The sequence below is a fragment of the Antechinus flavipes genome, chromosome 5, assembly GCF_016432865.1.
Source record: "Antechinus flavipes isolate AdamAnt ecotype Samford, QLD, Australia chromosome 5, AdamAnt_v2, whole genome shotgun sequence".
NCBI lineage: Eukaryota > Metazoa > Chordata > Mammalia > Dasyuromorphia > Dasyuridae > Antechinus > Antechinus flavipes.
In genome coordinates, this window is record NC_067402.1 from 91,617,115 (window position 1) to 91,642,881 (window position 25,767).

The 25,767-nt window shown below is 36.8% G+C and overlaps 1 protein-coding gene across 3 annotated transcripts; it reads right to left on the minus strand.

The window, feature by feature from the left end:
• Window positions 1-1,570: 1,570 nt before the first annotated feature.
• On the minus strand, window positions 1,571-15,598 carry LRRC61 (leucine rich repeat containing 61). Of its 3 annotated transcripts, none has more exons than XM_051961815.1 (2): window positions 15,337-15,598; window positions 1,571-2,963 (listed from the first exon to the last, which is right to left on the minus strand). In XM_051961815.1, the coding sequence occupies exon 2, from the start codon at window positions 2,743-2,745 to the stop codon at window positions 1,966-1,968; it is 780 nt and encodes a 259-aa protein (XP_051817775.1). In that variant the 5' UTR covers window positions 2,746-2,963; window positions 15,337-15,598; the 3' UTR covers window positions 1,571-1,965. The 3 variants fall into 3 exon arrangements, with proteins under 3 accessions (XP_051817775.1, XP_051817776.1, XP_051817774.1); XM_051961816.1 differs by lacking the exon at window positions 15,337-15,598 and adding an exon at window positions 8,176-8,264; XM_051961814.1 differs by lacking the exon at window positions 15,337-15,598 and adding an exon at window positions 3,461-4,752.
• Window positions 15,599-25,767: the final 10,169 nt, after the last annotated feature.

Below are 25,767 nucleotides of genomic sequence, written 5' to 3' on the forward strand. Positions count from 1 at the left end.
GTGAGGGAGAAAAATTTGGCACACTAAAATGAATGTCTTACAAAAAAAGAATGTTGAAAATTATCTTTACATATATTTGGAAAAAATAAAATACTATTGAGGGATAAAAAAAAGAGAATCAATAAGATAATCAAGCCCTACATGAAATGGAGTTTCATATTCAATTAACTTTTGTTTTCTGCTATGTATGGAGATGCTCTTTTGAGGGTTCAACATAAAGATAAATTTTAAAAATAAAATAAATCTCCAAAATAAAAAATAAATTAGGAATAATTACAACTTTTCAAAAGTTCATTTGGCAATTGGTAAATTTCATATCCTTGGAAGTCTTCTAACAGAATCTGGATAGTTAAGTTTTTTAAGGAGATTAAGGAGATCTCCATTCAGATACTGAAGGGACTTTTCTTTCCTATTCTTTTTTCCCTTTCCTTCTTTCTGCTCACATAGAATTATCCACATACTCTTATCTGCAGGTATTCTGTCTAAAGAAATATAAATCTTTATTTTCGAAAACATTTTTTTAGGAATGTAAGCTGCTGAAATCTCTAAATATATCTTGGGATGTATGGGCTAGCTTTCTGAAGGACATGACAAACTCAAAATCACTCTGGCTCTCATTGATTGGCCAACAGTAGGTACCGGGCCAAGGCCCTCCTAAGTCATTTTTTGGGCCCCAATTGTTTCCATTTTGGCCAGGAACCCTGAGAGTTTTCCTCTACCACATTGATTTTTTTTTTTATCTTTTGACTAGGTAAAAGAGGTCATTCTCGGCCTCATTTCTTATCTAATCTTAATTGCTTACTAGGTATTCCTTCAGTCCAACTTGAGACCTCTAAAAATCTTGGCTTAAATTAAGGCCAAGATTTCCCATTATATCCAGGACCATCATTAGTCCTCCTGATCTATATCTGGCTACTGGACTCAGAAGACTCCAGAGGAGAAAGTGAGGCTGGTAATCTTGCAGAGCCCTCCTTCAATTAATTTGCTTGTCATGGCATCACCTCCCTGATGTTATGGTCCACTTCAAGAAGGACAAACAAGAACACATTGGACTACATGTGCTCTGAGATCCCTTCTGGTTCTGAGGGTCTGTGATTCACCTTGTGAATCAACAGACATTTCCTGGGTTACTACAGCATATTCAATCTGTTGGGATGATGAGTCCAGTCAGTTCCCTTTAGAAGTGAAACAAGACAGAACTATACAAAACAGTAGATAATTATACTCTCTGCTCTCCAGGTTATCTACTATAAAATCTAGGAGAATTTTAGAGAAGAGGGTGACCAATGAGGGACTATACTAGTCTCAGAAGATTTCATGGAAGTGTGACTTAAGCTGGGCTTTAAAGGGTGGATAGACTTCGGATAGGCAATTCTGGGAAAATCTTAGAAACTGAAGTCTTTCCTCTCCACCCCATGTTCAGTTCTTTGTCCCAAGATGTATCACCTTCTGTCTCAGGATCTTTAAAAAGTAACCTTGGTCAATTCCCTCCACATCCTCAAGTCTGTGTGTGGTAGGCAGGCAATTTAGGTAGGCAGGCAGGTATGTGATACCAAGAAGACAGAGAAACTTCTTACTAGCATAGCATATTTTATTTTTTCAAGAAGCTTTTACATATCCACCAGTACCCCACTGGGGGGTAGAGAATCAATTTAGGTAAAAGCACCTGCTCTCTTGGTATCAATCTTGTGAGAGCAGGAGCTGGGGGAGGCACAACATACTCTGGAAGAGGTCTGGAATGTTTGGTTTCTCTGAGTACATACAGATAGAAAGAAGGAAGAGGGTTCAAACTATCTCCACAAGAATGAGACTCTAGACTTAATTTTCCATGAGAGTATGTAGGAAACATAATAAGGGGGACAAAACTAATTAGATACAATTTGTGGGGCCAATAATGAAGGCTGTGATTCTTCAAAGCCTGGTGCTCTGGGAAACTTCCTTCTCAACATTGGGTATTAGCTGGGTTTAGAAGACAAAGGAAGTTGTATCCCCCCTGGCAGGTCTAAGAGCCTCTTCTGCCTGGGCTAAAGTATCATCAGCCTTCTGGCTTAGCTCTTGGCATTCTTGTACTGTATCCTGGAACTGGCGACATGCTTCTTCCAGAATGGAGTTGCCCTGGTCCTGGGGTGGCTTCCAGTAGCTGGGCTCCACCCAGGGCTTAGCCTCACAGGGAGGGACGGGCCCTGGGTTCCGATGCAAGCATTTGTCAAGGTCCCGGCACAGCTGGTAGAATTCACTGCCCTGACCTGACACTCGCTCCCCATCAATGACTTTTAGGCCAGGCAACAGCTCCCCCACCGCAGCCCTGTAAGAAGGACTCTTACAGAGTGGGTTGCTAAGCCGTGCCAAGGGGTCCTGAAGCCTCAGATGTTCCAGGCGCTGAAGTCCTGTCAGACACTTCAGTTGACCCACCCCTGCCAGCAAGTTACCAGCTACATTGAGACTCTGCAGGTTCTCACAAGAGGCCAACGGTTCTAGTCCTGTCAAACGGTTGGAGGAGACATTGAGTACAGCTAGCTGCCGGAGGGAGGACAGGGGTCCCAGGTGGGTGAGGGTGTTACCAGACAAGTCCAGCCATTCCAGTCCCAAACATTCACCTAAGCAGCCCAAGTCCACCAGCCCTAAACCACAAAGTTTCAACAACAAAATGGATTCCAAGGAAAATTCACCTGACCAGGCTTTAAGCATTTGGGCTGTAAGACGTACCTTATCACCCTCTCCAGCTCTCTCCCCATGGGACTCCATGATAACTAGGTGGCAATAGTCAGAAGCCTAAGGAGACTTGAATAGGCTGGAGTCTGGTTATTCAGAGACAGTTGGGGTGAACTGGGAAAAGTGTTAGTTGGTGGAGATCTGGCTTCATCCAAGGGTCAGCTCAGGTATTCCCTCATGATGTACACTGTCCCTTGCATCAATAATCACCTTGATGTAGGCCAAGTCCCACTTGATTTGTTTCAGGGTCCCTGGGATAAGAAGACAATCAACATGTTACTGAACACCTACTACAGAAGCAACTTAGTGTGACAGAAAGACCATCAGAAGATGTAGTTTCAAAATGCAACTCTGATGCTTGCTGTATGATTTTTAATAAACCACAGCCTCTCTCTAAGCTTCAGTTCTTATCTGCAAAATGGAAAACATCTCCATTATGTACCTCACAGAATTATTATATGTTGTTTAGGCTCTAAGCACTACACGTGACTTTAGAAATTGGAGAGATCAGTGTGGATTGAAATAGTCCTTTCTTCGGAAGAAGTGTTGACTTTGGGAGCAGGGGTGTATATCTGAGGAAGGATAGTTCAAGCTGGGAATAGGAAAAAAAAACAAAAACAAATCCAGTATAAACTAACAGCAAGAGGAAAGAATGAGTCATAGGTAGAGAGAAGAAATAGCAAAGAGCCTGAGCTGCTTAGAGGGAAGGATTTGCAGTAAGGAGAAAGGGTTGGAAAAATTCAAATACCTCTGCTAAAAAAGACACACTCCAAGCTGTTCCTTCAATGCTCCCTTATGGGCCACATTCTCTGCATAGTTGGACCACTTTCAGTCTAAGATACTCAAGCTGGGTCCGAACCCAAGAGTCCTGGGCTCAGCACAGAGTCCTTAATCCTGGTGGCTTCATTAACCTTGATGAGTTGGATGTGCCCCAAAGGCTTGTAAAGGAATCAGGAGTGGCTTCTGAATGGTGGGGAGGAGCCACTCACCCCAGGAATTTTAGAATCTGGTGATTTCAAATGTGGCCACTTCCCAAGATATGCTGCTATTAATTACAACAGTTACCACCTTGTGAGCCATACCTAATCTCCATGGAAACCAGGCCTTCTGCCAAGGCAACCAGCCCCTCCCATACATTTAAAGGGCTAGATTCATACCCAAGTACCAGTGCAGAAGGGAAGACCAAAGTCCATTTCTGAGGCAAAAGGCTGGAGGACATGTTCATAAATATTTCTATAATTCTTTTTCCTTCCCTGACAGTACCACTGACCTTGGCAAACACCCTCACATTAGGAGATCTTCAGCAAGATTCTACTAGCTGACCTATTCCCCTTCCCTAAAACATCTAGCCCATGACAACACAACTCATAGTAAACACATGTAACCTCTCCCTTCTGCACATAACTATTTCTCTCTCCATTTCTACATCTAGTCTAAACAAACATTTATTAAGTTACACCAGTGCTGCCCTCTTTCTAAAGGGTCATCTCTTCTATGAAGTCTTCCCAGACTCACTCTACTAGCTCCCAAAAGCCCTAAATGCAATTCAATATTATTCATCAACACTTGTGAGGAAAAAGTCAATTACACTTTAAAAGAAGGCTAAAACATAAGTGATTTCTTTTAACTAAAGACGCAAGCCATTGGAACCCATTTTTACCACTTTTCAATTTTTACCTCATTCTCTATTCATTTTTAGATTACTCATGCTGTTGGATACAGCATGCACCCTGGAAGGGATTTGAGAGATCACCATTTTAGTCTTTCATACAGATGAGGAAGCTGAGGCACAGGGAGATGAGGTGATATATTCAAGGTAACACACCAAGTTAGTGGCAGGGGCATACTTGCCAAAAGCCCAGGTCTACACTTCTGGTTTGACCTGTTATAATGATTCTGGAAAAAAAAAATTGCTTCTCAGGAGGGTTTAACTGAGATATTTCAAGTCTTATTGGAGTAGAGAAATTTCATTATCTTTAGGCCAGAGTTTAATTAAATTTGAACCTAAGTAACTCCATCTTGCTTTTAAATAACTATAAACAGTTACAATTTACTGAGGAAGTACAAATGCAGAACAATGGTACACTCCATGTAACAATCCCTCACTCCATGTGAGATAGACTAATTTTTTTTCCTTAAAAGGTATTGAAACCATCTTTAAGTTTTGGTTGTCTCAGGCTGTTGACATCATTGAATGGTCAAGTAAACACAAATTCGAAGGCACTCCAGAAGCACTCTAATGCTTAATTTGTACATCAAGATAGACAGTCTAAAACAAGAGTTGCATTCATCAGAATCAACAAATTGTTGAATATCTTTCTTTTGCTATGGATAAACAAATTTATTTATTAATTTGCTGAATGAGCAAGAAAAGTCTGATTTTGCTCCAAATTTAAATCTAAACTACTGGGATGATCCCGAGTCAGACCTTTTCCAGAACATATATGCATTTGATGAAATATCCTGAACTTTTTATCTTATAGTAAGTAGTTAATTCTCTAAACAATGCATCATCTATATTCTGTTCATGCAGCTGTCTTGTGAGCTGAGGTTGTTGCTACTATATATCATTTATATATTTAAAAAATTATTTCTTAACTGAATTTGCTTTTCCTGCATTCTCATATATACTTGTACCTTCTTAGTGAAATCTATCAAAATAAACTAATTCTCAAAATGTGGTTGATTCTTGGGGATCCCTAATAACCTTTTAGAAAGTCCAAGAGATCAAAACTATTCTCATAATAATACTAAGATATTTTAATTTCTGAATATCAATAGTTATAATTCATATAAACAAAAGCTTTTGAGAGGTTCTCAAGAATTTTAAAGGGTATATAGTAGGATACTAAGAAAAAAAGTTAAAAATCACTGGAACAAACATTTCTCGATTGTTGCTTTTCTGTACAAAATAAGTCATATAGTAAAATCGAATTGAGCTTGTACACAATACTGTTCATTAAACTTGCTTGCAAGTAAAAGGTAGTATATTTAGGCAATTATTTTCTTAGAATTTTCTTTTTTGATTTCTACAACAGATCTAAGTCTCAGGTGGTTAGTATGTGGAAAGAGAATAGTATACTGAATTTTAAATCTGAAGATTTGAGGTTGAAAGTCTTATCTGACATTTACTATTATGGGTCATGGAAAAATCACTTCTGAACCTCAACTTATTATCTATAAAATAGAGATAATACCCACCTTACAAAATTATTACAAAGCTTAACTGAGATAATATGGAAAGCACTTTGCAAATTTTAAAAATGTCGCATAAATGTTATTGTTATTATTACTGTTGTTATGTGGTCTATAACAGGGAGGTTTGGGAATCAAGAAGCCCCTGGTTCTTGTTCCTGGATTAGCTGATTATGAAATAGTTAGGTCATGATGCTATTGGAGAAAACAGAGCCACAGATACAATTTTTGAATAGGTAAATTAGTTTTTGCATAATCACATACTACTAGCCTCAACAAGACCTAGATAGATCAGTACAAATTTATCAAGTCCTGAAAAAAACTCAAAAGTATACATGCACTGGTGGTTGAATAGTAGCACTCTCTGTATTAAAAAAAAAAAAACATATTCTAGAAGGATCTCAGTGGCTATATGACAAGGGATAGAAGACGTCCCCCTTTCTGAACCTATTTTACCTTCTGTATGATGAAGACAATGATTCTTGCATAAGTTAGTTATTTCACACAAAATAATCTAAGCATAAACAATATAATAAAAAATAACTGTCTTTTAAATGTCTTGCTTCCTCCTTTACAAATGAATGACTTAAGTCCTTTCTCTTTAGGGAATCTATATTGGGGAATTGTATGATGTAGTTCCCTCTCTGAGCCTCAATTTTCTTATCTCTAGTATAGTGCCCACAATGTTATTTTTGTTCTGTCAGCAAGAGAAACAACCAGCACCCAGAAGGATGAATCAAGATTCTCTCATATTCAACTGGCCTTGAGGTAAAGGCAGTTACTCGGCAGTTATGTGTGTGGGAAAGGATGATTTCTATGAAAGCTGCTACTTAGAAAACCCTTCAGCCCTTTTCCTTTGACAGAATTTCCTTCCTGAACAGTCACCCATAGGGGAAGCAAGCCAGCCTAGCTGAAGGAGCACCTTACCCATCATCATTACTCAAATCCTGATGGAAACAAGATTTTAAACCCCAAAGCACTGGGAATGAAAGCATCCCCCAGGCCACCAGATCTGCTTTGAGACCAACACCTTCAGCCACTGCTGAGGGAAGAAATCATCATGGAGAAGTCCACCAGTAACAGCAGCTGATTAACTGATATCCAAAGGGAAGATTAGTGCAGGAACCTGGATGTGGATACAATCCTCAAACTACCGTGGGTTTTGCTTCTGGCTCAGCCACCAATAAGCGAGGCAATGTCTATACAAATGAGGGCAACCATCTTCAGCCAGCACTATTTCCCTCCAGACCCTGTTGAACACTAGTGAATTCTGAAGCTAAGAAGCTTTGGGAAAGAAATGCTTCTACTCCAGAAATAGATATGATTTTTACTAGTGAAAATGACTTCAAAGAAACATTCATTTCCAGTTGCTTACTTGCTGCATCCTAGAAACCATGTGACTTTTCCATCAGATTTATAGATGAAACATTCCATGTATGTTGCTTTCCCGTTAAATATGAGGAGAGCAGAGAGTGTTTGATTTTTAAAATTCACGACCCTAGAGTTTAACACAATGCTTTGCAGGAAGGAAAAAAGGGTAGGTTCAAGGGAGAGTGGGAAGAAGGAAGGAAGGAAGGAAGGAAGGAAGGAAGGAAGGAAGGAAGGAAGGTAGGAAGGAAACAAGGAGGGAAGGAAGGGAGGGAGGGAAAGAGAGAAGAAGGGGAGGAAAGTAGAGAGGGAGGGATGGAGAGAGTTAGGAAGGAAGGAAGGAAAGAACAGAAGGCATATGCCCTGATTTTTTTTTTAATCTGAACATATTTAGAGGAAGGGACCCTAAGAAAATTATCTTCTTAGGACTATAGGTTTTAGAACTGCAATGGGCTTTAAATATGATCTAGCTCAGTGATTCCCAGTATTGTATGAGAACTACTGAGATACCTAAAACTCTCTCAAGGGATCCTCTAAGCCAAAATTATTTTCAAAATAATACTAAGACAGTTTATCTTCCAATACTATAAATTTTGATAGAAACAATAAATTTAAACACACAAACAAAAGCTCTTTGGAGAGTCAACATTTTTAAAGAGTGTAAAATAGTTCAGAGACCAAAAGCTTTAAGAACTATTGATATAGAACAATCCCCTAATTACAGATGAGAAGTACTGACAAGGAAACTTGCCCCAAACCCCACAGTAAGTAGTAAGTAGAAAAGTAGGCATTTAACCTAGATCTTTTGATTCCAAATCCTCTGCTCTTTCCATTATGCCACTATTGCTTATAGACACTGAATATAGCTATACATATATTAACATAAGCATACATACATACCACTTTCTATCTATTAAGGAGGTGGTGAAATATCCGAGTAGACCAGTGTTCAAAAAAACCACACATTTTTAATGAACACACCACCTGAAAATATAAAATGAATTTGGCATTATAATGAAAAAAAACCCCACCAAATGGCCTTGGGAGGACAAATTCTATATGAACAGAATGGATTATGGGGACTTGAAAGATAGAGTCTGAATTCATTAACCCATTAGAGCCTATGTAGGGTGGTGAAAAGAGCTTTGATTTGAACTTCAAGTGATTTTAACCCAACTCTGTTGTGAGTTCATTGTGAAAATAAGGAAAAATAATTTCACCATTGTTAGCTTTAATTTTGTTTCCTCACATTCAAAATGAGGGAATTAATTGACTGGCTGGTGCTTCAGGTCTCTTTTAGTTCTGATAAAGAGGAAAGGGAAATGCATCCCCAAGGCTATCTTAATCAACTGGACCAAGCTGTGAAGGCCTCTGGGTCACACCCCACCTCATTTTTCAATCTTCCTTTCTGCCTTTTAGTATTGTCTACACCAGATGCCCCAAATCTCAGTCAGAGCCCCATACTTTGGCTAATATTCCTAAGCAATCTCCAACTTTTTCTTTCTTTCCTTAATTCCCTCATCAAAATATACCTTTCTGGTGATCCATCCTTTTAGGGCCTCTCTTATTGAGCAACATAATTCATATTAACATAACGAATGAGTTTTTCTCACTTCTCCCAATTGAGGACTTTCCCCTTTAGTAGGAGTTCTCATAAAACATACCATCTTAACCTGCTGTTTTATTTCATTCCAATGAATATTTTCTTTTCAGGATGCACTGTGGTGTAGTGAAAGAAAAAAAAAAAAAAACATTGAATTTGGAATTAAGAGCCTTGGAATCCTGGGTCCATCCCCTGGGAGACAGGTCTTTTTTTCTTAATTCCAGTTCTCTCACCAGTAAAGAAAGAATAGTCTGCCTCCCCTTACCCCAACTTGTTTTGATGAGAGTGATTTATGACTTTTCTTACTTTATTCTACTTTTATTAATATTTGTCATATTGTGCCCCTCACTATTAAGCTATAAGCTCCCTGATATCAAGATCTATATTTCATTTGTATATTTCCTTGTATACAGTAGAAAACACTAAAAATTCATTAGATTCCAATTGATCACAAGAAATGAACTTTATGGGTTAGATTAGTGGGGGAGATACTCTATTTATTGGGGTAGCTCCCAATATTTACCACTTAAGTCCCAACAATCTTGAGCATAATTCTTTGCAACTTTGTGGGTCCATGAAGACATTAATGGGTGAATACATTAGGATGGGGTTACATATTTTCATTTCCCTTTAAAACTGGTACATTTTAGCATCCTTTTAAGAAGGATTGAAAGTAATTTTGAGAAATGCTCTGTTGGTCTACATCTATTCTTATCATGCAAAGGACCTCTTTGCTGTTGCCTGTCCTTTTATTGAATACATCTATGATGCTGAAATGGTTTGGTAGTTTTATGCTTGAAAAGCTATATGATGCAAGATGTCAACTCTGCTTCTACGAAGTAATAAAAATCACACAAGAATGATGCAAACATTCCTATTCATATATCAATGTTGAAATTATAATTTTTAAGTGATCAAAAAAGAAAACTGATAATCTTCTGATTAAGCATGGAGATAGAAGGTAAAGGGCATAATTCTCAGAGACTACAGGTCCTATCAGGTAATACTGACCAGAATGCTGAATGCTCTGTGCTGTCCTGAACTCTCTGAATTAGCAGAAGTAATGCTAACAGCTTCGACATCCTCTAGTCTCTCGATGTCCTAAACACATAAGCTGGCTATGAATGCTGGGCTAGAAAAGTCTTCTCTTCCAACTGACTACTACATCCCCAAGGTTGATCCAAAAGATCAAGGACGGTAGGCCATTGTTGGGAAAATTCTCCCGCTTGTTCTCTAAAAAGCTCAATACTCTCCATCTCCAGGGAAAATCTCTGGTTTAAGATGACAGGACTATCTGGGGAGTAGAATATGCAGAGAAGATTCCAGAAGGTAGATAGAACACAAAAGAAGGCTAGCAGGGCCAGGGTTGGTCAGATATTTTTCCTTAGTGGAACAAGTCCCCCATGTCTGGTTTCTTGACCAGTTCTCTGTGGAGAGGGGGGCTCCACTTCCAGGGGAAGCTAATGAATATAGTGGTAGAGAGGTACAGAGTTACAATAGCACAGGGGAATGATCTTCCCATTTTCCTTTGCGTGAAAGTACAAACAGATCTTTAGGAAGGTATGCAGAGAGTACACTTGTGGCAGCACCTGACTCCCTGAGGCCCTGGGTACTCAGGTTATTATCTCAAAGGGCTACAGAAACTTCAGTAGACTTTCTGTAAGGCTCTAAAATCCTGGGAAGAAGATCCCCACCCCATTTATCAAGCTAATGCCTTTTGGCCTAATTACAAGAATGGTGCTTCTACTCTATAAATCATTTTAGATTTAAAAGTGGAGTCCTAGTAATCTGTCTCTCTCAGTCATGTTGTCATGGTGGGAGGCTAGCTACTCTTATCCTGTAAGGACTAGAAGGTGTAAACTGAAACAAATGGACCTCTGGTAGAAGAGAACAAGATGAAAATCCATCAGGCTTCCCTAGACTCTGAGTCACTTCTGAGCTGGGTGAGACAAGCTGTCTACATAAAAACAAAGTTAATTCAAAGATTGTCATGCTAGCTGGGGAATGGTATGATAAAGCTGTCATTGCTATTCAGAAATATAATGAATTATATAGAATTTTTTCTTTGGTTAATGATAAAATTAGTTTGCCCTTCAAGTAGAGAGTAAAGCAGTACAAGAAGAAAATCCAAGATTAAAAATGTTACCATTAATTCATAAGATACATTTTTAAAACTCAAAAGTTTTTTTGTTGTTTGGTATTTAGGAATAGTCTTAACAAGGTTATTGACTCAAGTTCAGGCCTCTAGTAAGAATTAGAATAAGTTGAGAAAGAAATGAGATGAGAGAAATGAAGATAATAAAAGGATAAGAAATAGCCTATGTAATCCAACTTCACTTATAAAAATGGCAAAGAAATTAGTGTTGACTAGAAAAAGAGCAGATCTAATATAGCTGTCAACTAGATGAAAAGAAGACAAAATATACCACGGAAAGCCCACGAGTGCTTGAAGAGAATGAATCAGAAGACCTGAATTCAAATCCTAATACTGCTATTCACTGCCTATATGACTTTGGACAAATCACTTCAAATCTGTGGACCTTATTTTCTTCATCTGTCAAATGAAGGTCTTTGACTTGATGCCTTCTTGAATCACTTCCAATTCTGAATTTAGGAGCTTCTCACTTTGAAATGGAGAAAAAAGGATTGAAATTGTATCCAGAGTGATTGAAATTAAATATAAAAAAGTACCTCCCAACACAAAACTGGTAAAAATTGAAGTGTTCCATTCCTTCATCAGGTCTCAGAATCATGTGATTAAGATGGCTGCTGTGCCTGTTATTTCTATCAGTAGGCTAGATCAAGGACGGTAGGCCATTGTTGGGAAAATTCTTCAACTTGTTTTTTGAAAAGTAGGAGAGGAAACACTAGATGATCTTTGTTTTGAGGGTCTTGAAAGGGCAAGATCCAATACTTTCAAATCTATTCCTATCCCTAGTTAATACCTATCAAGTCTATGAGGGACTTATTTGAATATTAAGTGTTTAACTGCCTATTCCTCAATGAATCTTTCTCAATATCCCCCTCTCCCAGACCCTAGTGTGGTATATCAGAAAGAATGATGAAATTACAATCAGAGGACTAAGGTTCAAATTTCACTTTTGCTACTTTCAACCTATGAACAAATTAAAAAATAAAGAACTAAAAGATCTCTAAGATCCCTAAACTTAAATTGTGATTATATGAATTTTAAGCTTGTGAACCTATGAATTAGTGGTAATCTCTTTATACTATGGTCATTTATAATACTGTTAACATATATCATGCACTTATCTTTTTTATATTACAATTACTTGATTTATCTTCCCTGCTAATAGCTCACATTTATATAGAGCCTCTATAGGTTACAAAGCACTTTCCCCACATCCTATGTGATAAATAGTATAAGTATTATTATTACTATTTTACAGTTGAAGAATGGGCTCAGAGAGTCAGGATCATGATCGTAGGTACCAATCTCTAAATTCTCTGAAGAGTAGTCTTTATTTACTTTAGAATCACCATCAATGCATTATTGATATTATACATAGAATTACTTGTTGAAATCAAGTGTATAATAGTATTATTCTCTATGTCTGTAGGACGTGAGATACCATAGAAACTAAAGACCACATCTCTGCTCAAGAAAGATGCTATAACATGAGAGTTAGTAAGGATTTTAGGAGTTATCTATTCCAGTCTCTTCATTTCACAGATGAAAAAACTGAGGCCAGGAGAAGTTAGACCAATTACTCATCATCATACAGTAGATAATAGAGCTGGATTAGAATCCACAGCTGGAGGACCCAAGATCTGAGTTTTTTCTTTAACACCATTATCAGATAGGATCTAAAAGAAGTTTCTGATTTAAATAAAAAACAACTGAACAACTACTGAGACTTTCTCACTTACCACAAAGGAATGGGAGTGGGTCACTTCAGGCTGGGTGAGAGTATTGGTTGCCTCTCCAACTCTGTATTCTAGAACCATGATATATTTGTTTGCCACAAGTTAGGCCCCTTTTTGTAAACTGTCTTTCAGCAATCATGTAAATATATTAGCCTGTATTTTAGTGTTCACAAATTTTATCTGCCCTAAATTTATTGGTGGTCCATTTAAAATTGCTTTGTTCTTATTATCTCTTTCAACATGAATATATATTATCTTCCTGAATTATATTCTCCTCAAGGGCTTCTATTTGTTTTACCTATAGTCTGATCCCAACTGTCCCATTGAAGGCTGTGGACAGAGAGAACACTGTTAAGCTCTTTGCCTTTTGTCTCAGCCCTCCTTATTTAACATCTGCTTATTGTCATATTTCCAAAATCTCAAAGCTCCAGCCCAACAATTTCTAACCAGAGAAACATAGAATACTAGATTAAACAATTTCAGCATTCCATCTGAGGCATGAAGCCCCTCTATAATGTTTGATAAATGGTTTTCCAGCATACACCTGAAGACATCTTTAGTGCACAGGGGATTTTGAAAATAGATTATGTTTTGTGACATTCTGTACTGCCAATTGTGACAGTAATCTGGCCAATTTGTGACAGTAATAATTCATATTTGTAGAATTTTAAACTCTACAAAGCAACTTAACTAGAATCATAATTTTATGGGGTAAGACAGAATAAGTATTTTATTATTTTTTGCAGATAAGGTAAAGGAGGCACTGGTAACTTGTCCACAGTCATACCACTAGCATCATAGAATCCAAATCAAAGTCTCCAAAATCCAAATTCAGAACTACATAAGAATAAGCCTACTTACAAAGGGAAGAGCATTTGAAAAAATGAAGAGACAGGATGGCTGAGATAGTGAATGCATTCATACATAAAATATATATGTACATAATAGGCTGAGATAACAATAACCAGTTAATTTTTTTCCATATAAGAACTTGTCCTTTATAAATTAAAAATAAGCAAAGGATAATGTTTAAAATCACAAAATCAAGTATACCTTGGTTTTGCATTAAGATTTTATTTTACTTTTAAATATGAACCAATTATATCATGCAGTTTTAAAATCATATCTTTTTATTGTAACTCTGATTATGTGCATATGTATGTACATATAGGTATGTGTATCTTTAACAATCAGAGCTATGTGACCTCATCAGGGTGGGTACTTCTTTAGTTAGAGCTTAATAAACCCTTCTCATAGTTCGTGAGTTTTGTTCACTTATATCTTTCTATGAAGAACATAATGAAGCACTTCCTCCAACCTTTTCATTATGAGTTCTACCAATGTGGTATTTGAGTTCTTCATCTGAAGCTTCTCACTCTCCCACCATTAATGACTTACCTGATTTCTGTAAAATTCATTCTTCTTCCATTTTGTCTTTCTAGTACTAACAGCTTAATAGGACATTTTTCATGTAACTGTTGTAAGGAATGTGGGGAAAGAAAAAGCAATAGCTTTAAAGCAGATGACAAGATATCTTCTTGGTTCAGCTATGTAATGGCAGATAAACCTCTTCACTAAATTTCCTAATCTGTAAAATAAGGAGGTTGTACTAGATAAACTAATATCTATTCAAACTTAAAATCTTTTGAATTGTAAGTCTTAGGGTGTCAGAGGGCTAAAGGCGGACAAAAGCATTTATAGAAAATGCCACTTAGGTATGAATTTTTATTATTTAAGTCCATATTCTCCATGTGTAGTCAGGGGAAGCACTATTATGATTGGAAAAGGGAAGCACTATTATGAATGGAAAAGACTATAAACTAGCAATTCAGAGATCTTGTTTTTGTCTTCTGGTTCACAATTCCTGTGTGATCTTGGACAAAAATTTATTAAAAGATTTTGCGAATTCTCCACTCCAACCTTTTAGCCCAATGAGGAATTCTCCTCTATAATCCTCGTTATCTAACGTTTTCTTGAACATTTCCAATGAAACATCCCTACCTCAAAGGTAGATTTGGAATCTCAAAGATACAAATGTGTATGTCTATGTATATGTGAAAAGCTTTTTGCAAACCTTAAAGGGCTATATAAAAGCTAGCATTTATATATTGTTACATTTTAATCACATTATATATAACATAGCATTTTTATTTTATATGGGCTGGAAGACACTCCCCAAACACTGACAATAACCCTTTTATTTTACAGATTAGGAAACCCAGTACCAGAAAGATTGCCCGTGGTCACACAAGAGACAGTTTCCTCGTCACCTGGGTATAATCCTAGTTCCTGCTTCACCTTACCAATAATAGCAGGTGTGAGTGCAGAATGGGCTCAGGCCATGACGATGATTCTCTCGGACTACGAGTCTCGTGCACCCTGTCTTCCTGGGTGGGCAGGACACGCCACAGGCCACTCCGTTTGAGCAACCGGACCTTAAACCACTTCTCTGGTCCCTCACTGCGAGCACTGAAAAGGCGTCAAGGAGAAATAATGCCCAACCTCCTGCCCCGCTTCCCCTAACCGTGACCCCCGCCGTAACACGGCCTCCCGGAGCCACAGGCCCTTACCCGACGCCGCAGGGGAAATCTCAGTCGGGGCGGTAACCAACTGCATCCAATCCAATCCGCCCACAGAGGCGGGCCCAACCTTGGGAGCAGCTCACGCCCCACTTTCCCCTGTCTTGGGCGCTCTGGGTTCGCAGCCACGACTAGCCTATGATGAGGCTCGGAGGGAGCGGTAGACCTGGACCGGATCATCGGAATGTAACTGGGGGGTTATCACTCAGAGGGGTAGTCAGAATTGAGGCCGAAAAACCACCCTTCTAAGACTCATCCTCCCCCGAAAAAATAAATAGGATAATACAGTCCAAAAGGAGGATTCTCCTTTCCTCCGTTATCTTGCAGTGCTAGTGTAAAGCGCATGCGCTAGTTGTCCTGTTCTTTCCCCAGTCTGATCTCGAACCTCTTCTAGTGAGTGATGCTATTTCAAGTGGTCTGGGCATGCACCAAAATACTGTTTCATTAGAATGCCCTTGGTTCTTTCAGTAGAAATGTTTGAAATTGGAATATAAAAAGGTTTCTTTAGAAAATGTAAGGTCAATGGTGACTCTGCCGCTTGGAAAGTATTTATTGTACGTTATTATTCACCATGTTCACTGGCAAAATCTGATCCAAAGAATAACTCAGGACTTCAAAAACAAAACACGTTTTCTTTATTATTATTTTTAATTGTTCATGAATTGATTTAAGTGTTTATTGACTGATTTTTTAGAAAAAAAATCATACTGGTTACCAACAGTGTTGGAAAAGTTGAATTGGAAAAAATTCATTTTTTAAAATTTTTGTTGTTTTTACATACAGACAAGTAACAGAAACACGAAATCTTGTTAATGAATGGGGAAATAATCAAGAAAAGAATCGTAAAAAATTGGAGGAGGGAAAGATCAAACTACATGATCTCATCCTATGACCGTGAAATATATATATATATATATATATATATATGAATGCACATGAAATATACAACTTCCAACTTGCAAAAAAAGTTTTATAAAAGCAAATTGAACAGAAAAAGACTAGAGAGATATAAAGGAGAGCAATTCTAGTGGTCTGGGGTTCAACTGAGGAGACTTATTTGAAATAGTAGATGAGGATTGTGGAAAAGAACTGGAAGAGGCATTTGTATTTGGGGAAATGCCATAAACAGAGGTACAAATGTGGTTTAGCCCATCTAGGAATGGGAAAGGGACAATCAGGTGGATTAAGCAAAAGAACCTGAAAATCAGTAGAAAAGATGATATAGAAGGGGAAAGCTCAATATCATGTTACTCAATAATTTAGTTCAACAAATACTTTTCAGCTCATCTGCTAAGCAACACCTTAGAGAATTTGGAGTCTAAACAAATGGATTATGTTGTAATTCTAAAGAATGGCAGTGGAAAAAGTGTTGAAGCTGAGCAGCTGTGGTTGTTTTGCTTTGGACAACAGGATCATTGCATAAAACAATCTATCAAGCTTTTATCTAACATCTGTGGAGATATTGTAAAAGTATCCTTTTTGGTTCAACTAAAAATATTAAGAAATAAATATTTATCCAATCTTTCTAGACTTTTTTTTTTTTAAAAAAAACCTTTAAATACAAAAACAAAAGGCCTAGGGAAAATAAGAGTGGTAACCAAACTGAGAACAAAAATGCCTTCTTTCTTGTTAAAATGTTGTCTTCTCTGTCCCTCAAAAGAACTGGTAATAAGATTCTTCTATAGTATCTTCTTTCCCATTTAAAAGGGATGCAAGAGCTTAGCAAATCTTGCCCTTAGCCTGTTTTTACAGCACCCTTAATTTAAGATTATTTTTATCTTTTAAAATAAAGTTATTTATTATTAAAATAATACAATATTATTATAATAGTACATATTATATATTAGTTCATTATATTAATATTAATGATTATATACAAGACCAGTTTCATCTATAACATTCTGTTATATATATATTATTATAATATAATAATTATTATAAAAATATTTTTAGCTCTCCTGGGTCTACAATGTATAAAAATAGCTGGCTAGCCTTCCACAGTAGTTTGTTAACCCCTAGATTAGAGCGATGGTTGTTCTGGGATGTCCATAAGGGTTCTAAAACCAAGGTCAAATTATTTTCAATAATAAATTTCTAGTATAGTAAATATTAATAGATATACCTAAACAAAAACTTTTGGGGAGGAGTCTTCAATAATTTAAAAATTCTTAAAGAGTCTTGAGATAAAAAAGTTTAATAAGAAACACTGGAGAAAAGTATTGGTCACAGAGAAGAAATCCTTTTCCATTCTTGAGGATAGTGGTCATTTAATTCCCCCACCCCTTTAACTTTTTTAAAAAGAAGATTAAGTGATTATTCTTCTATTGAATAGAACGTGTTAAAGTGTCCCCTGAACTTACTTTGAGTTGCCATATTTTCTAGAAACATTGGACCCAGAGCATGCAAAAGGCCCCGAATGTGTCAAAGACAAGGCGGACTCCTGAACTGACATAATTTGTTGTTTGTACCCCAAGCCAAATTCCTGTGTATCCTTAGAAGGCAAGAAGCACCAGCCAATCTGTGTGAGACTGGGAAAATGCTTGCTCAGTTGGAGTCCATTGCAGATAAAATGGACAGTTCTATATTCATAGTCTAGCAGTTCCCAAGGAAAAGAATGTGGCTTTTGCCATCTTTTTTTGCTCCTTTTTGAAAGGAGTTTTGTCCTTTTCTCATCTTTACTGCATCTTTTCCCTTCCATATTGTGCCTTTTTCCTGTTATCTCCTCCTTTCTTTGTTCTGCTGTCACAAATATGCAAACTTCTGTATGAATTGTGAATGCTGAGTTTCACATGCATTTTCATTTCTCTTGTAATAAATTTGGGTTTCACATTGTGATTTCCTGTTTGACAAATGTTAACCCTAAATTGTATTTTAGCATATTGTGACTTTCCACCTGTTTTGAGAGTCCTATAAATGTTACTTCAAATTATCTTGCAATAAGGATATGTCTGGGGCAAGTGAGGATTCTTCCAGTTTGGGATACCCCTTCCCTCCTCCAACAAGGAATGCTTAGATTTAGACTAATGTTAAATTGTTGATATTAAGAATTGTTTCTGGCAGACTTGTACCTGAAATGCAGAGTACAGTATTGTGTGGTTTTTAAATTTGATACTCTTCCCAATATTTTACAGCAGAATATCATGATGTGAGAAATGGATGGGCATTCTGGTTTCTACCATTTTAAAAATTAAATTGGAGAAATGAAACTTAAAATAGAAAACTGAAATCCACAAGGACATCAAGAAATAATCAAGGGTGGAGGTTATCTTCCTCAAAATGAAGGTAAGCTCCTTGGGGGCAGAGACTGATTTTTTTGTAATCAGGGGTGGTAGCCTGAGATTTGAAAAGAATCTCTTGGTCTTTGCCCTCATCCCTCCTCTGTTAACTTCTCTCCCCCCCCCCCCCACCTCTAGAATGGACCCTCCTTTGGAGAAAGGACTGGTTATGTAATGAAGGGTGGAGATTCATGTCATGTAACTTCTGTAATATCCAATTAATGAGGAATCAGGGGAAGAACTTGTGCTTCAGGATAAGAAATAAAATGCTGCCTTTGGAGTTTCAAAGGTATATCTACTCACTCAGGCACCCATTCTTGCAACAATGTAAAATAAATCTTTCCTACACTATATCAGTAAGTCAGTGGCTTTCTTGATAAGATATTTTGTTTCTTACAAATGGGAGCTCATCAGGGATCCAGACATTATGAATTCAGAGTGGCCCCTGTTCAAGCACAAGGAGACTCCTCTCATTCATTTCATGGCCTTATGGCTCAGCTCAGGCTTTCCCCCTCATAGACTGTCCAAGATCCTACGTTGGTAAGTAAGGTTGCTGATGAATCTAAGTATCAGGAAGAAAACTAGAGTAGATTCTGCAGCAACCAGGCAAACTGTTCTTAGACCAAAGGTCAGAACATGGACTATTTAGTATTGTCTTTGGTAGCTGGGGCCATCTTACAGGTTCTGAGGTGTCAGACAGATTAGTAAATAGGGAATGTAATAGTGCCAAGGAGTGAAACTCATAGGACATACTTCTCATATAGTCCTAGAAGAGAGAAGTTGTCAGGAAATCTAAGTTGAGTAAATATTAGTGACCTGGGATCATTGGAGTGTGGACATCTCCATAATGGGGTGCAGGAAGGATCTGCATAAAAGAAATTTATAAGAAACTCCAAATAAATAATAAATAAAGAAAAGAAATACGATACTTTTCCAGCTAGTAGGGAAGGAACAACTCTGTACTAGACAGAAAGAAAAGAAATTTAAAAGCAGTTTGTGTGTGTGTGCGTGTATGTTTTGTCTTCAATGTTTCTCTCAGGCAGCTGAGTTACAAAGGGAAAAAAATGTGGCCATTTTGGGATTTAAAAGCACTTGCAAGGCATCTTGTTGCAAACTAACTTGAATTTTTCTGAAACTTTCAAGCTTCTTTCCCTTGAGGGGATTGGGAATGACCAAGGCCATTGTATGTGGACTTATATCCAGTCCAGCTTTTTCAAAGAACGATAGGCTCCCCCAAACCCCATGCTCTGGAGTCAGCCTTGGTTTTTCTCTACATGGTTTCTATGTTCTTCAACCCCTTCCCCAGAGTCCCCAAACTCTTTTCAGGAGACTCTGGATTCTGTAAGAGGGTATCATCTATTTCTATGTGGCTTGGGGAAATCTGGGGAAATCTACTTTACATTTTAAAATCTTTCCCCCTTCCCAATACAGTGGCCCACATAGGGAAGAATACAAAATTTAGGTGGGGGGAGATAGGTGCTATTGCCATTTTGCCCAGGGGCCTGTATCTCCATCTCAGTTCTCAAATAGTTTTCTGTCTTTTCAAAGATTTCGAGTAGTCTAGGAGAAAGAGTTTTTGAGGAGGGATGAGCTTTCTCCTCAAAATGTGACATTATTTACTATGTGTTTAAATTTAAATGGTATATGATAGAATTACTTTCAATTGATGCATTTGGGAATAAAATTGTAAAAAATATGTGTGAATTCGTGTTGTGGTATTGCTGCTAGAAGTTTAAATCTGTATTTGAATTGATTTTAAGTTTAAAAAATAGTTATTGAAACAAAGTTCTCTGGTAACTTACCTAAAGAGGTCATATGTTTGAATCTCCTAATTAGATAAAATATGTTGCTTACTAAATTGTATATTGAATAATTTGTTTTTTTCTTTTTAAATCATTATTATTATATCTTTTTATTGACAAAACACATGCATAGGTAGTTTTTCTTTTTTTTTTTTTATTTAATAATAACTTTATATTGACAGAATCCATGCCAGGATAATTTTTTTACAGCATTATCCCTTGCACTCGTTTCTGTTCCGAATTTTCCCCTCCCTCCCTCCACCCCCTCCCCTAGATGGCAAGCAGTCCTATATATGTTAGATATGTTGCAGTATATCCTAGATACAATATATGTTTGCAGAACCGAACAGTTCTCTTGTTGCACAGGGAGAATTGGATTCAGAAGGTAAAAATAACCCAGGAAGAAAAACAAAGATGCAGATAGTTCACATTCGTTTCCCAGTGTTCTTTCTTTGGGTGTAGCTGCTTCTGTCCATCATTTATCAATTGAAACTCAGTTAGGTCTCTTTGTCAAAGAAGTCCACTTCCATCAGAATACATCCTCATACAATATCATTGTCGAAGTGTATAATGATCTCCTGGTTCTGCTCATTTCACTTAGCATCAGTTCATGTAAGTCTCGCCAAGCCTCTCTGTATTCATCCTGCTGGTCATTTCTTACAGAACAATAATATTCCATAACATTCATATACCACAATTTACCCAGCCATTCTCCAATTGATGGGCATCCATTCATTTTCCAGTTTCTAGCCACTACAAACAGAGCTGCCACAAACATTTTGGCACATACAGGTCCCTTTCCCTTCTTTAGTATTTCTTTGGGATATAAGCCCAATAGAAACACTGCTGGATCAAAGGGTATGCACGATTTGATAACTTTTTGGGCATAATTCCAGATTGCTCTCCAGAATGGTTGGATTCGTTCACAACTCCACCAACAATGCATCAGTGTCCCAGTTTTCCCGCATCCCCTCCAACATTCATCATTATTTTTTCATGTCATCTTAGCCAATCTGACAGGTATGTAGTGGTATCTCAGAGTTGTCTTAATTTGCATTTTTCTGATCAATAATGATTTGGAACACTCTTTCATATGAGTGGTAATAGTTTCAATTTCATCCTCTGAAAATTGTCTGTTCATATCCTTTGACCATTTATCAATTGGAGAATGGCTCGATTTCTTATAAATTAGAGTCAGTTCTCTATATATTTTAGAAATGAGGCCTTTATCAGAACCTTTAACTGTGAAGATGTTTTCCCAGTTTGTTGCTTCCATTCTAATCTTGTTTGCATTAGTTTTGTTTGTACAAAGGCTTTTTAATTTGATATAATCAAAATTTTCTATTTTGTGATCAGTAATGGTCTCTAATTCATCTTTGGTCACAAATTTCTTTCTCCTCCCCAAGTCTGAGAGATAAACTATCCTATGTTCCTCTAATTTATTTATAATCTCGTTCTTTATGCCTTGGTCATGGACCCATTTTGATCTTATCTTGGTATATGGTGTTAAGTGTGGGTCCATGCCTAATTTCTGCCATACTAATTTCCAGTTATCCCGGCAGTTTTTATCAAATAATGAATTCTTATACCAAAAGTTAGGATCTTTGGGTTTGTCAAACACTAGATTGCTATAGTTGACTATTCTGTCTTGTGAACCTAACCTTTTCCACTGATCAACTAATCTATTTCTGAGCCAATACCAAATGGTTTTGGTGACTGCTGCTTTATAATGTAATTTTAGATCATGTACAGCTAGGCCGCCTTCATTTGATTTTTTTCACATTAATTCCCTTGAGATTCTCGACTTTTTATTGTTCCATATGAATTTTGTTGTTATTTTTTCTAGATCATTAAAATATTTTCTTGGAAGTCTGATTTGTATAGCACTAAATAAATAGATTAGTTTAGGGAGTATTGTCATCTTTATTATATTCGCTTGGCCTATCCAAGAGCACTTAATATTTTTCCAATTATTTAAGTCTGACTTTATTTGTGTGGAAACTTTTTTTGTAATTTTGCTCATATAATTCCTGACTTTCCTTTGGTAGATAGATTCCCAAATATTTTATGCTATCAACAGTTATTTTGAATGGAATTTCTCTTTGTATCTCTTGCTGTTGGATTTTGTTGGTGATGTATAAAAATGCTGAGGATTTATGGGGATTTATTTTGTATCCTGCTACTTTGCTAAAATTATGAATTATTTCTAATAGCTTTTTAGTAGAATCTCTGGGGTTCTCTAGGTATACCATCATATCATCTGCAAAGAGTGATAGTTTGGTTTCCTCATTGCCTACTCTAATTCCTTTAATCTCTTTCTCGACTCTTATTGCAGAGGCTAGTGTTTCTAATATGATATTGAATAATAATGGTGATAGTGGGCAACCTTGCTTCACTCCAGAGCTTACTGGGAAAGGTTCCAGTTTTTCCCCATTGCATATGATGCTTACTATTGGTTTTAAATATATGCTCCTGACTATTTTAAGGAAAAGTCCATTTATTCCTATGCTCTCAAGTGTTTTTATTAGGAATGGATGTTGGAGTTTATCAAATGCTTTTTCTGCATCTATTGAGATGATCATATGGTTTTTGCTTGTTTGGTTATTGATATAGTCAATTATGCTAATAGTTTTCCTAATATTGAACTAGCCCTGCATTCCTGGTATAAATCCTACTTGGTCATAGTGTATTATCCTGGGGATGATTTTCTGTAATCTTTTTGCTAATATTTTATTTAAGATTTTAGCATCAATATTCATTAGGGAGATTGGTTTATAATTTTCTTTCTCTGTTTTCAGCCTACCTGGTTTAGGTATCAGTACCATGTCTGTGTCATAAAAGGAATTTGGTAGGACTCCTTCAATCCCTTTTTTTTTTTCAAATAGTTTATTTAGCATTGGAGTTAATTGTTCTTTAAATGTTTGATAGAATTCACATGTAAATCCATCTGGTTCTGGGGATTTTTTCTTAGGGAGTTGGTTGATAGTTTGTTCTATTTCTTTTTCTGAGATGGGACTGTTTAGGATATTTACTTCTTCCTCTGTTAGTTTAGGCAAGCTATATTTTTTGAGATATTCTTCTATTTCATTTAATTTGTCGAATTTATTGGCGTAAAGTTGGGCAAAGTAACTCCTAATTATTGTTCTAATTTCCTCTTCGTTAGTGGCGAGTTCTCCCTTTTCATTTTTAAGACTAACAATTTGATTTTCCTCTTTCCTTTTTTTAATCAGATTTACTAAGGATTTGTCTATTTTGTTGGTTTTTTCATAGAACCAGCTCTTGGTTTTATTAATTAATTCAATAGTTTTTTTACTTTCAGTTTTATTGATCTCTCCTTTTATTTTTAGAATTTCAAGTTTAGTGTTTGACTGGGGGTTTTAAATTTGTTCCTTTTCTAGCATTTTTAGTTGCAAGCCCAATTCGTTGACCTTCTCTTTCTCTATTTTATACAAATAGGCCTGTAGAGATATGAAATTTCCCCTTATTACTGCTTTGGCTGCATCCCATACATTTTGGTCTGATGTCTCATTATTATCGTTTTCTTGGGTGAAGTTATTAATTATGTCTATGATTTGCTGTTTCACCCAATCATTCTTTAGTATGAGATTATTTAGTTTCCAATTATTTTTTGGTCTACTTTCCCCTGGCTTTTTATTGAATGTAATTTTTATTGCATCGTGGTCTGAAAAGGATGCCTTTACTATTTCTGCCTTACTGCATTTGAGTTTGAGGTTTTTATGTCCTAATATATGGTCAATTTTTGTATAGGTTCCATGAACTGCTGAAAAGAAAGTGTACTCCTTTCTGTCTCCATTACATTTTCTCCAGAGATCTATCATATCTAATTTTTCTAGTATTCTATTTACCTCTTTGACTTCTTTCTTTTTTATTTTGTGGTTTGATTTATCTAATTCTGAGAGTGCAAGTTTGAGATCTCCCACTATTATAGTTTTGCTGTCTATTTCTTCTTGCAGCTCTCTTAATTTCTCTTTTAAGAATTTAGATGCTACACCACTTGGTGCATATATGTTTAATACTGATATTGCTTCATTATCCATGCTACCCTTTAGCAAGATATAGTGTCCTTCCTTATCTCTTCTAATTAGATCAATTTTTGCTTTAGCTTGATCTGAGATCAGGATGGCTACCCCTGCTTTTTTGACTTCACCTGAAGCATAGTAGATTTTGCTCCAACCTTTTACCTTTAAACTGCATGTATCTCCCCACTTCAGGTGTGTTTCCTGTAAACAACATATTGTAGGATTCTGGCTTTTAATCCATTCTGCTAACCGCTTCCTCTTTATGGGGGAGTTTACCCTGTTCACATTTATGGTTAAAATGACCAATTCTGTATTACTTGCCATCTTGTTAACCCCTGTTTATGCTTTTCTCCCTTCTTTCCCCCTTACCCCCTTTCCCAGTATTAAGCTTGTGAGCACCACTTGCTTCTCACAGCCCTCCCTTTTTAGTATCTCTCCCCCCGCCTTAGAGTTCCTTCCCCTATCTTACCCCTTTCCCTCCCAGTTTCCGTATTCCCTTCCACTTAGCTTATTCCTTCCCTTTTCACTTTTCCCTTCTCACTTTTCAATGAGGTGGGAGAAGTTTCACCGTAAATTGAATATGTCTAAAAATTTTCTCTTAAAGCCAATTCTGAAGGCAGTAAGATACCCACTGTATTCATCCCCCTCCATTCTTTCTCCCAGATATAATAGGTTTCCTTTGCCTCTTCATGAGATGTAGTGCCCCCACATTTCCCTTTTTCTGGTACAATATCCTTTCCACATCTAGTTTCTAGAAAAAGGTACACATGTATTCTTTATACATCTCTATAGCTGAAATATAGTTACCAAGATTTATATTTACCTTTTTAGATTTCTCTTGAGTTCTATATTTGTAGATCAAACTTTTTGTTAAGTTCTGGCTTTTTTATCAAAAATAGGTGAAATTTGCTTACTTCGTCGAATGTCCATCTTCTTCCCTGGGAAAAAAATGCTCATTCTAGCTGGGTAAGTTATTTTTGGTTGCATACCAAGTTGCTTAGCCTTTCGGAATATCATATTCCAGGCCCTTCAATCCTTTAATGTGGATGCTGCCAGATCCTGGGTGATCCTTATTGTGGCTCCTCGCTACTTGAATTGGGTTTTTCTAGCCGCTTGCAATATTTTTTCCTTTGTCTGAGGATTCTGGCATTTGGCCACTATGTTTCTTGGTGTTTTGATTTTAGGATCCCTTTCAGTAGGTGATCGATGAATTCTTTCAATGTCTATTTTACCCTCTGTTTCTATGACTTCTGGGCAGTTCTCTTTGATAATTTCCTGGAAAATAGTGTTCAGGCTCTTTTTTTC

What these genes read in the sequence shown, in the direction of transcription:
- LRRC61 (XM_051961815.1), bottom strand. Translation starts at nt 2,745, where the DNA reads ATGGAGTCCCATGGGGAGAGAGCTGGAGAGGGTGATAAGGTACGTCTT.